The sequence below is a fragment of the Acomys russatus genome, chromosome X (assembly GCF_903995435.1).
Source record: "Acomys russatus chromosome X, mAcoRus1.1, whole genome shotgun sequence".
In the NCBI taxonomy this organism is placed as follows: domain Eukaryota; kingdom Metazoa; phylum Chordata; class Mammalia; order Rodentia; family Muridae; genus Acomys; species Acomys russatus.
The window spans coordinates 83,919,640-83,932,394 of NC_067169.1; the positions used below are offsets into that span (position 1 = coordinate 83,919,640).

At 39.1% G+C, this 12,755-nt stretch overlaps 1 protein-coding gene across 9 annotated transcripts in view; it reads right to left on the reverse strand.

Moving 5' to 3' along the window:
- Positions 1-267: 267 nt before the first annotated feature.
- The window catches only part of Acsl4 (acyl-CoA synthetase long chain family member 4), a 77,482-nt gene continuing 64,994 nt past the window's right edge, over positions 268-12,755 (reverse strand). For 5 of the 9 annotated variants that reach the window (XM_051141988.1, XM_051141987.1, XM_051141989.1 and 2 more), the window contains 2 exons: positions 11,716-11,830; positions 10,808-10,995 (listed from right to left, as the gene is read on the reverse strand). In XM_051141988.1, the coding sequence (XP_050997945.1) occupies positions 10,830-10,995; positions 11,716-11,830 (281 nt within the window). In that variant the 3' untranslated portion in view covers positions 10,808-10,829. Of the gene's footprint in view, positions 718-9,928; positions 9,936-10,806; positions 10,996-11,715; positions 11,831-12,755 lie in introns of those variants that run through there. The other 4 variants (XM_051141984.1, XM_051141991.1, XM_051141990.1 and 1 more) reach the window with 2 other exon arrangements.

Genomic DNA, 12,755 nt, shown 5'->3' on the forward strand with positions numbered 1-12,755 from the left:
TATGATCTTAAAATACCTTCTAAGATACTGATTCCATATTACATTACAACTGATTTTTCCCCCTTCAAGATATGTGGTTGGAAGAGAATTTTAAAGCCCTGCGGCACTTAGGCTTTGAGTAGTGTTACTACATAATTCTGTCATGATTACTATGGAAACTTCTGAACTAGGAAGACAATAGACACCGGAAGCTGTAAATTTCCTCAACTATATCTACTCCAACTCCAATTTATTTTCTTTAGCATGAAGTATCTTTTCTTTATTAAAAAAAAAGAAAACAAGTGTATCTAAGGCTAAGTTTTAAAAAACAATTTCTGCTCTAAAATTAGTAACACAGCTAAAGGGGAAATGTCTTTTCAATATCAGCTTCACTAGACCTTTGTGAAACTAAGTTAAAGTAGACTCAACTATTTCAACCAATTTGGGTTGTTTTTTTTTTTTAAATATATCTTTAGAAGATACACCTTACATTCTAACAGAGAGATCAACAAAGGCTTAAAACTCTAGAACTGAAAAACCATCAGGCCACCTCCTGGGCAAATGTAAATAGGAGAGTTGCCCCCATACATTTTATTTGCCCCCATACATTCGCTCAATGTCCTTGAGATAATGGTTCTTCAGCTCCTTCCTCTTCAGCTTGAAGGCATCTGTTACCAAACCAGTCTCAGGGGTCCATGGCTCTGGGCTTAAGCGAACCTTGATTGGAATTTCAAATCGCTCCCAATTTCACTGAAAAAAGAAAGAAAGAAAGAAAGAAAGAAAGAAAGAAAGAAAGAAAGAAAGAAAGAAAGAAAAAAGAAAAGAAAGAGAAGGGCAGAAGAAAGGCAAGGAGAAAGTATAAAAAATGGGAGAAATGAACAGTAAAAGAGTTTTCATAATTGACTAGATGATGCAATAAAATGAAAGCTTTATTTATTGGTATATCAAACAGTTATTAATAACATGACTACCTTTCTCAGGTCCTGCAGAGGCAGTTTTGCTCATACAGACACACACCACACCTTTCTCTTCAGAACCTTTATACTGCTGTTCTTCTGCCTGGGATGTTTTCCATCCAAATGTCTACTAACAGCCAGATTTCCTCTAACTACTCATAACAAAAAAGAAAACTAGTCTGAAATTCTCTTTCTTTGTTGAGTCTTTGTGAGGTTTAGGTATCAATGTGACTATGGCCTCATAGAATGAATTTGGCAATATTCCATCCATTTCTATCTTTTGGAGTAGCTTGAAGAGTATCGGTATTAGCTCACCCTTGAAGGTCTGGTAGAATTCTGCACTGAAACCATCTGGCCCTGGGCTTTTTTTGGTTGGGAGACTATCAAAGATTGCTTCCTATTGGGACTCTAGATGAGAGAAGCATGGGAGAATAGCAAAGTAGAAGGATCCAGAGGGTCCTAGAAACCTACAAGTGGAACATTATGATAGGCAGATTTGGGCCCAGGGGTCCTGCTCAAACTAAGGCACCAGCCAAGGACAATACAGGCGGTAAACTTTAAACCCCTTCCCAGATCTAGCCAATGGTAAGAATATTCTCCACACTTGAGTGGAGAGTGGGATATGACTTTCTCACGTACTCTGGTGCCTCACATTTGACCATGTCCCCTGGAGGGGGAGACCTGGTGGCACTCAGAGGAAGGACAGCAGGTTGCCAAGAAGAGACTTGATACCCTATGAGAATATACAGGGGGAGGAAATCCCCCTCAGTCACAGTCAAAGGGGAGGGGAATAATGGGAAAATGGGGGGGGGGGAATGGGAGGATACAAGGGATGGGATAAACATTGAGATGTAACAAGAATAAATTAATAATAAAAAAATTGACAAAAAGAAAAAAAAGAAAACTAGGTGTTTTATCTTTGCTCTCTCTATATATTCATATATCATGACCACATTTCATTCAATATCTATATTTCCCTCCAAACAAATTATGTAATTATGAAATTAGGGCCTTTGTTTTACTGACTGTCACCCATAGACTAGACCAAGAGCCCTCAATAAATACATTAAACTATTCCATTAAAAATGAAACTTCTAGAAAAATATTCCTTAGAAGTTGTTTTATATCATCAAATGTAAACCAAGATGATATTTATTTGGTATAATGATAGTGTTTAAATGGTATAAGACCAGACACAGTACATGTACACACTGTGTAGGAGTTAGACAACTCAATATATGTTGGGAGAAATATAAGAAATTAAGAACATAAAAGCGGCTGCAGGTGGCATATACCTCTAATCCCAGCACTCAGGAGGCAGAAGCAGATGGATCTCTGTGAGTTCCAGGCTAGCCCAGGCCAAGGCTACACAACAAGTGTAAAGAATTTTTTAAAAAGCATAGAGTACTGGATCACATTAGCCTATTACAATAAGCTCATTCTTAAAACTCTGAAGGGCAGATGTGTTACTCTGCATGTGAGCTTCATTTTTCCATGGAATGACATAAATTAACGCTGTGCATATTTCCAAAGCTACGATCTAGCAGCCTTGGTGACATTAGAAACACCTTTGAAAGAATATAATGCTGTATATAAAAAATAATCTCTCATACTACTTAGTATAATGTTACCCCAAGTAAGGCCTAAACAGGAAGCAAAATACCATAAAGCTTGCTTGAGTTAACAATATCTACCGTAGTCTCACATTGTGACTCAGGTACAGAAAGGTACCTGAAATATCTGTTCTCTGCCTCACATCTGGACCTCAAGGAAAATCTCAAGTACAGATTTGCTTCCAAAAACTTTTGTCTCGTTTTACTTTCCCTACTTACAAAGGTCTAACTCTGGAAACACTGACAAAATTGATGCACCATTTCAGCTTTCCAATATCTCATCGTTACTAGCTACATTACTATTTAAAGTATAACAAAAAGAGATGCTTTGGGGGTTTCATTCTGAGAACTCCCCATCATTATTTCATAGTAAGGAGAGAAAAGGATAATCACAGCTTCATACAAGAATGAAGTAACCTCCAGGAATTGAGAAAGAAGAGAAATGAAGAACAAATAATTTTCCATGTCTGCTTTCTCTGAATAAACCTAAAAATTACACAGTATCACCTGCAGGTGGCAGCATATCAGTGTTTTTGTTTTTGCTGTTTTTAAATGTGTGTGTGTGTGAGAGAGAGAGAGAGAGAGAGAGAGAGAGAGAGAGAGAGAGAGACAGACAGACAGACAGACAGACAGACAGACAGACAGACATATATATGCAACCCATGAAAGCTAGTACAGGGAACTGGGTTCCCTAGATCTGGAGCTCCAGGCTCATGATTATCATCCAGTATCCAAATCATTTATATTTTAATTATGTATCTCACTCTAAGAACAGGAAAGTTATGGGGGGCTAGTGTGTCCTGGGATTTTTCTTCTGCTTTGTCTATTCGCGATTACAATGCAGCTTGGCTTTCCTTAGTTATCTTCATATAATTAAATACACAGTGATAAGTATTCAGGTAATCTACTTTATTAGCACCTCAAGAGAATGGCTAAGGATAACTGGAGAGACACCTCAAGTGCGCAAATTATTGGTTGAAATAGTTTATGAAATACTCTATTAAAGGACAAATCAGAGCTGGGCGGTGGTGGCGCACTCCGGGAGGCAGAGGCATGTGGATCTCTGTGAGTTCCAGGCCAGCCTGGTCTACAAAGTGAGTCCAGGACAGTCAAGACTACAAGAGAAACCCTGTCTCAAAAATTATATATATCAGAATATGTATCAAAGAAAGTTCTGGGAGCCTGGTGACAGTGACATAAAACTTACTTATAATTTATCAATAAAATTACCTTGAAGAAGGCATCAACACACATTTATATACATATGTACTTTTATAATGTGATTAATAAAAAATAAATTTAAAACTTTACATTTTACAGGGCTCAGGGTTCAGAAAGTTCTTGGGGGAAAATATATTGAGGTTGAAAAAGTATTATTATAAACTTTTAAAAACTGGAGTGAAATCTAAGTTGTCTTTTAAAATAAAAGAGGAATTTGGCTTCACTACTGAGGAAATGTCTGTGACAGAAATAAAAGCCACTTTGGCAAAGAAGGAAAAAACCTTCAAAAATGTCCATTCCTTTTGACTCTGAAATTCCACGTCTAAGAATTCACCACCAAGAAGAGAGCAACACCCAGGCTGATTAGATGGCTCAGTTGTTAAACTGCTTGCCTTGTGCGCATGAAGGCCTGAGTCAGATCCCTAACATCTACTTGAAAAGCTGGGGCCTGAGAGATGGGTCAGTGGTTAAGAGCACTGGCTGCACTTTCAGAGGTCCTGAGTTCAATTCCCAGCAACCACATGGCAGCTCACAACCATCTATAATGTGACCTGATGCCCTCTTCTGGCCTGCAGGTGTACATGCGGGCAAAGCACTGTATATAATAAATAAATTAATTAATAAATCTTTAGAAAAGTTGGGCATGCTGGTATGTACTTACAGTTTCAGAGTTGGGGAATAAGAGTGAGGGAGTCCGGGGAGTTCCCAGCCTAGCCCACTAAGGGAGTCCCAGGTGTCTCTCACTATGAGACTCCCTCCCTCCCTCCCTCCCTCCCTCCCTCCCCCCCTCTCTCTCTCTCTCTCCCCTCCCTGTTTTTCAAGACAGGGTTTTTCTGTGTAGTCTTGGCTGTCCTGGACTCACTTTGTAGATCAGGCTTGCCTCGACCTCACAGCAATCTACCTGCCTCTGCCTCCCGAGTGCTGGGTTTAAAGGCATGTGTAAGGTAGATGGTTTCCAAGGAATGAGCTCTGTCCTCCACATGCATAAATGCACTCACCTGAACATGCATGCATGCATGCATACATACATATAAAGCAAAACTGCCACACAAGAAAATAATTTTGTAGAAAAGATGTTACATTTCATTGAGTGGGGAAAAGTACTACTCACCTAAAAAATAGAACAGATTAAATACTTATATACTGAAAAAACTTAGACTTAAAGCTGATAATGAAATTAGGTAGCTACTGATTTAGAATTTGCTGGTGATATTGGCAAGTGAAGTGGATACATCAGAAGGCAATCACCAGAGTAACTACTTCTTTATAAATTTCTGTATTGTCCAATATTTCATAATTATAGCCAATTGATAATTAGGAAAATATTACTTTCATCTTTAAAATAAAACAATAGATTAAAAACAGGCCAATAGCTTTAAACTGAACAGAGGAAGTACAAGGTTCCTCTCTACTGTTCCTGGGAAACAAATCACCTAAAATAACTTCTTTTCTCGGGAGGCAGAGGTAAGAGGATCACTCCAAGTTTCGGGCTATCCTGATTTAATTGGTAAGCACTAGGCTAGTCAGGAACATATAATGAGATATTGTCTCAAGTAATAATTTTTAATGAAAACACTTATTAACTACAATGAAGTAAATGAAATGAGGAAAAGGCTAAAACAACTGCCAACCAGAAAGGATGCCAAGATGCATCTTCAATGGAAAGCCTAGGGCAGGGAGCCCGGAGCACTGCATGTCTCTGAAGACAAAGGAAGAAAGGTGACACAAAAAACAATACATTGATACTCAAGTCCTTTCTCACCCTGTGCTGCCCCTCCAGCACCATCCTGTTAAGTAGTTTACTTTTTGGACTCAAGCACATGAGACACAACTGAGATTGACAATAAGACTGCCAAAAAGGATTCAGTGAGGTTTTGCTCACTACATCTCCCCCACAATACTATGCTCTCTTTGGCTATCAGAATGTTGGCAGTCAAACCAAGAGCATCTACATAACAGATTAGAGAGGCTTCATTAGAGAAATGGAGTGGTCCAGGGTGGGAGGTGATGAACATGGGTAGCTTTTCAGTGAATCCTATGAAGCTTTGCCAAGTGTTTTTAGGTAGCCCTTTTAAAAATATGAATAAACACACAAGGAACAGCAGAAACTAAGAAATAGGAGATGTCACTGTTCTAATGACTATTCATTGCCCAATTCTTGACATCTTGACAAGTATATTAGGTAAACAAACCCTTTGGAATATATAAAAAGACTCATAGCCTTCACCAAGCCAAAGGCTAAGAATGTCATCAGGCCTCTAGCAGAGATTCCCCACTTGGCCAGATTCCCCACTTGGCCATAAACCTGTCTGATGTCCTCACTAACATGTTTGACAAGTGTTTTAAAATATGACTTTTTTATTTTATTTTTTTGCTCTATTACTATAGAACTTCAGCAAAGTGTTACCTCATTTGAACATATCTGAGGTAACCTAAATCTATGATCCAGGACCATGACCATTCTTGTTTTCCTCCAGAATAAACAATTCTCTATTCTCCTTGGGGGGCGGGAGACTTCAAACACAAACTAGTGAAAAAAGATACTGTCACTTTATACTGACTAAGCAAATAACCCAACAAGAGGACATTGCAATTCTAAGCATGCATGCCCGAAATATACATGGACCCGATTTCGTAAAATTCTAGTAGGTGCAAAGTGAGATTTACCCAAGCACTATAGTCGTCAGTGACTTCAGGACCTGACTCTCATTAAGTGACAGGTCATTCTAACAAAAATAAGCAGAGAAACAAATTAAGTGACATAATATATCAAAAGACACACTGTTTTTCCTCAGAAGTCCATGGAATGCCAAGATGTATTAAGACACAAAGAAAGTCTTTAAAAATATGGGGAGATTGAAATAATCCCCCAAATTCTATCTATCTGATCACAACAAAAAAAGACCACAAATCAACAAAGAGAGACTCCAGAGAACTCACAGAATCACCAAGATTAAACAATACAGAAAAAAAAGAACCATATGCTCTACTAAATTGGAAAATCTAAAAGAAATCAATGAGTTCTAAGTGTATATAACCTAGAAAAATTCATCCAAGATGAGATAAAAAATTTAAGCAGATCTATCTAATCTATCTATAAGATTCAATCAGTGACATTGAAGCAGTAACTAAAACTCTCCCAAGTAAAAATGTCCAGGTCCAGATAGATTCACTGATGGCTTTTACTAGATCTTCAAGAACTAACGCTGATGCTTCTCAAACTGGTCCATAAAATAGAAAGGGAGCATAGCATTACAAAATGCTATGAAGCAATTACCCTAATATAAAAATCAAGAATACAACAAAATAGAAAATTATAGACCAATCCAATAAACACAAATGAAAAAAAAATTATTAACACAAATGAAAAAAAATTATTAACAAGACTTGCTAACAAAATTCAAGATACATCAAAACATTCACCATGATCAAGTTAGCTTTATTTCAGAGATGCACTGTTATAAATGCATAACTGAACTCAAGGACACAAATTACTTTGTCCTCTTGATAGATGCAAAAATGCTTTGGGTGCTGCAGTGCACACCTTTAATCCTAGCACTCTGGAGGCAGAGGCTAGCAGATCTCTGTGATTTCGAGGCCAGCCTGGTATACAGAGTCAGTTTCAGGATGGCCAGGGCTATACAGAGAAACCTTGTCTAAAAAAACAAAACAAAACAAAAACAAAAACAAAAAAACAAAAACAAAAACAAAAACAAAAAACCCAAAAACCAAAACCAACCCAAACAGCTGGGCGTAGTGGCACATACCTTTAATCCCAGCACTCGAAAGGCAGAGGCAGGTGGATCACTGTGAGTTCAAGGCCAGCCTGGTCTACAAAGGGAATCCAGCACAGTCAAGGCTACACAGAGAAACCCTGTCTCGAAAAACAAAAACACCAACCCAAACCAAAGAAAAATTCTAACATGACTTAATGTTAAAAGGCCCTGAAGAACACTGGCTGCACTTCCAAAGGTCTTGAGTTCAATTCCCAAGCAGCACAGGGTGGCTCACAACCATCTATATTGTGATCTGATGCCCTCTTCTGGCCTACAGGTGTAAATGCAGCTAGAACATTGTAAGTACCAATAAATACATCTTTTTTTAAGGCTCTAAAGAAATTCACAATAGAAGAAATATATCTCAAAATAATAAAGAAATGCTTCAAAACTGAACTAACAGGCAAGATGTGTCCACCAGAGCAATAGTGGCCATAGGGGGAGAGTAAACAACTATCTTCTAAATGGATCTTAGGACAGCTCATTAGAAAGAATTCACTCCCAGCACTGTAAATCTGGTCAAAAACTTGTGCCTGGGCATGTCACAGGCTGTTGTTTTGCTAAACAGGCATGCAGACCAATTGCTTTCTAAATAGTTATGTCTCCATCCATAGACCTGAATTGCTCTTAACCTTACTCAGAGAAGTTCCTTTTTTCTAGTAGGCAGTGATAAAGGTACAGATTCAAAACTGGTCAAGGAACTGAGAAGTAACAATGAGTATTCAGCCCTAAAAGGGATGACTATCTCAAAATGCCATCCTCCCTGCCCAAGGCTCTAGGAACACTGTGGAAGAGAAGGTAGGAAGAATGTAAAAGATGGACGATGTGGTGAGGGGTGCCGTGAAATGTCTTTTGTATAAGAAATAGCTACTGAACAAATGAACTTACAGTAGCTATGGTTATGCCTGCAAAGGCCTATACAAAATCAAACCAGTCAAATCAATGGATGACAGAGGGTCTCACAAGGCCTCACCCTTAGGTTAGGAGGTCCTGGCAGCTAATACCTTTTCTTTGGGGGTGTGGCCACTGGTAGATTGCCCATGCTTCAGTGGTTGGCCCCACACTCAGGTACAACTGGGCAACACTAACTGGACTTAGTGAGTTATTAAAAGAGAAGAGGACATGACGTTGGGAGGGAGACCCATTGCTGGGAATGGTTTCAGGGGAATTGGAAGGGGATATGATTAAAATTCATTGGATATATGAATAAAATTCTCAAAGAACAAAAAAGTATATATCCTTCAATTGGTATGTTGATTTTATATCCACACACATACATGCATAACACTGGAATTGAGATTTTTAGAAAAAGAAAGGCTATTAAGAGTTGGGACAGAAATGTTTTAAGGAGCCTAAAGGGAGTTAGGTGGAAGTAGTAAGGAGTGGATATAACCAAGCATATATGCATGTACGGATTTGCCAAGAGCCGCCCTGTTCAGGAAGCTCACTAGGCATGTAGGCTGTCTAGGAGGTGATCTGGTGTTTGCAAGGTCTTATACCACGATGTACCCCAAAACTGCTTCCAGCCTCTGACATGCTGTCAGGAGCCATTGATTTGGGAAAGTCCAGGAGGCATGAGAGATCTCTGGAGGTGATCCGATATTTGCAAGGTCTGTATTGTGATGCACCCCAGAACTGCTTCCAACCTCTGACTACCCTGTCAATTGTGCACTGCTGCATGTCTCTGAAATCTGGCATTAGAGCCGGGCATGGTGGCGCATGCCTTTAATCCTAGCACCCAGGGAGGCAGAGGCAGGTGGATCACTGTGAGTCTAGGGCCAGCTTGGTCTACAAAGTGAGTCCAGGACAGCCAGGACTACATTCATGGCCAGCCCGGTCTACAAAGCGAGTCCAGGATAGCCAAGATTACACAGAGAAACCCTGTCTCGAAAAACCAAAAGTAAATACATCTGGCATTGGTGTGAATTGTTATTTTCTGTGTACTGACCAGCTCTGATTGAGCAAACTTCCTAGAGGATCTTATTGAAGATGTACTTTTTGTTATCCAGATGAATTAATCCCTGATTATGGAATTGCTGATTTGGCTCAAACAGTTTTAAAAGTTAAAGTTAGTTTATGGCTGCAATAAATACCTTTGTGGACCTCCAGATGCCTCACTAGGATAGCCTACCAGCAGATTTGTGGCTTCAGATAAGCCTCCACCACAGATGGCACCACGAATCCTGGTATTTGACCATAAATGTAGCCAAATTTGTTTAAACTCCATGTGAACCTATGTGGAATGAAGTTACCTATAGATGTCTGAATTTACTCTGTTTCTTAGAGTGAAAGACAGACAAAATTATTGTCCTGAGCTCATAAAGATCTAAGAGATAGCTGGACAATGTATAGTCAGGTCCGTCCTAACTGATAAGTTGTATACTCTTAACCTTAGACCCTGCCAACCTTCGTCATTTTGAACTCACCATGAACTTACGTAATGGATACATGGATAAGAAAGGTTTAGATTTAAAGCATGTAACCTGTTGTATTTTAGAATTCACCTGCTTTTGTGATTAATTGTACTCTTCTGACTATGAGGTAATTCCCTTTTCTCAGAAGTATATATATGGGCTACAATAAACGTGAGCAGGAGAACAAAGGAGAAAAGGAAGGAGAACGAGAGAGAAATGAAGGGGAACAAAGGAGAAAATGAGGGAGAACAGAGAAAAGATTGAGCAGCTTAACTTCAGTTGAAGTTAAGACGCCTGACTTCATCCACCTTTTCTTGTGGTCCTCTTCTCTTGAACGTATGTGTGTGAGTGGTTGATTTTCTATCTCTCTCTCTTACTTCTTATTTCTCTATAGGTTAGCAAATAAGTTAGCAGACTCAGGGGCATCAGCCTTCTACGGCTAATAAGCCTAAGTTTACACCAACTTACTGGAGATCTCCGCAAAGAGGCCTATCTACAGATCAAAGAGCCTCCTTTTACGACCCCGTGCAGTTTCTAGCCAGAAGCCGCTTTTACAGCCTCAGCCATAGGAAAAAAGGTGGTCAGTTTAAGTTCTCCTCAGCCGCAGTACAGCCAGTCCCTAGAGAAGAAACCTTGGGCTCTTTTCCCTTTCCTTCCTTTTTCTTCTTTCAGTCCTGATCAGTTGCCTGAGCCATCAGCTCAGGTCACCCAAGAGATAAAGTAAACTAGAAGGGCATCCACAATCCAATACCAGAGAATCTACCCTGGACCCTCTCCAGAGCACCAGCCGGGCATTAACACGGATTTTAAATGTAACTTACAAAATATTTATTATGTGATTTTTATGGGCTTCAATAGCTTAGCAAATTCTTACTTACTGGCATTTGCAGCTTCTCGGATTTCTTTTAATATTTCAGCTTCCATGGCAGGGTTATTGCAAATGTCAACCCAAGATCCTTCTACCCCCTTCTGTTGTGCCAAAAGGGTCAGCTTTTTCTGGTTAGGAACCACAAAACTGATCACATAGGACTGGTCACTGAAAAATTAGATATGAAAATAGAAATAAAAATGAGCAAAAATTATTCACCAGCCACTCAACTTAACAGTGCATTAGCGGTAACTAAATATACGTGTCATATGATACTAATAGAAAAGGAAAATGGCTCAGTTCTGCAGGCTTTAGAGTTAGAAAAACTTGGACAGAGAATTCATCCCACTGTGTACTACCTATGTGAACTTCTGGAAAAATTATTCATGCGAAATCTCAGTTGTTATGGCTCCTACATGAAGGAACCTGTGACATAGGTTAAGTTAGACACTTAGCAAGACATGGTGAACCACAATACATGAGTTACATTGTTAAATAAATTCAAGAACCGTTCATGTTTATTTTCCTACCCCCAATCAAAGTTCTATGAGAAGTTATATACATGCTTATACACAATCAAATTTATTTAATAATGTTCTTTTTAAAAAAAAACCTGTAAGTAAATGAAACACAAATCACAACTACTGTTTGGCTGGCCAGACAATGACCAAGCCTGATGACGCGAGTTTGACCTCCAGGACCCGAATGGTGATAGGAGAGAACTCCCACAAATTGTCCTACGTGAGTTCTTTCCAACAAACACTAGATAGATAGATAGATAGATAGATAGATAGATAGATAGATAGATAGGTAGACAGACAGACAGACAGACAGGCAGACAGACAGACAGACAGAAAGACAGAAGGATGGATGAACCGACAGAGTTACCTTTTGGCAAAAGCACAGATGTTGTCAATCAGTGGACAATTCTTCAGTGCCGCTTCCACTTTCCCAAGAGATACATATTCTCCTGCTTGTAACTTCACCAGATCTTTCTTACGATCTATAATCACAAAAAAGATGGATCCTCAACTTAAATCAGACCTTGGTTGTTGTCTCTCGGAGGCCTGCTCTTTTCTGAGGGGAGATAGAGGAGCAGGAGTGGATAGGGGGGAAGTGGAAGTTGGGGGTAGCTGGGAGTTGTGGAGGGAGGGAAAACAGTGGTCAGAACGTATTGTATGAGAAGAATCTATTTTCAGTAAGAAAAAAAAAATACAGATCCAGTTTGTTTATTTCATTATGGCATGCATCATTCTGATTTAATTTAAATTTTATTACCTTAGTCTTTAGTTACAAAGATACTTCATCTAAAATCTTGTTATATATACATTATTTTCCCATGCATATTGCTAAAAAATGCATCAAATATCATAAAGGATCCAGCAATCAGGTTTGTACAGCAAGAGCATCAGAAGTTCTGGGCCCGTGTGGTCTCCTAGTGGGTTCAATTTCAGTCTGAGGTATATACCAAGAGTCTGTCTCAAGTCAGTTTTCTCCAATGGAGTGTTACTGCGTATATCCACCAAACACCAGGACAGGTCCCATCCCTAGGAGTAGTTAGCCAACATACACACACACACACTCAACGGTATGGTATTTTTGTTTGTTTTCCCCTCCTTCATTTTTTGTTTCATTTTCATTTTGTTTTGTTTTGTTTTTAAGAGAGAGTGTGTGTGAGTGTGAGAGAGCACAAAGTTGAATGGGTAGGGAGGTAGGTCAGATCTGGGAGGACTTGGGGAGGTGAAAACATGATGAAAATGTAGTGAATGAAAAAAGTTAAATAAAAAGGTACTAGATAAGTATTAGCTAAAGGTTATACACTATACTTAGGCTGTAACACGTTATCATACTCCCAAATAGTACAACGATCTTCTACTCCTGATTACAGTGATGGAAAGGGAAGGAACAGAACTTTGGAGCATTAGATT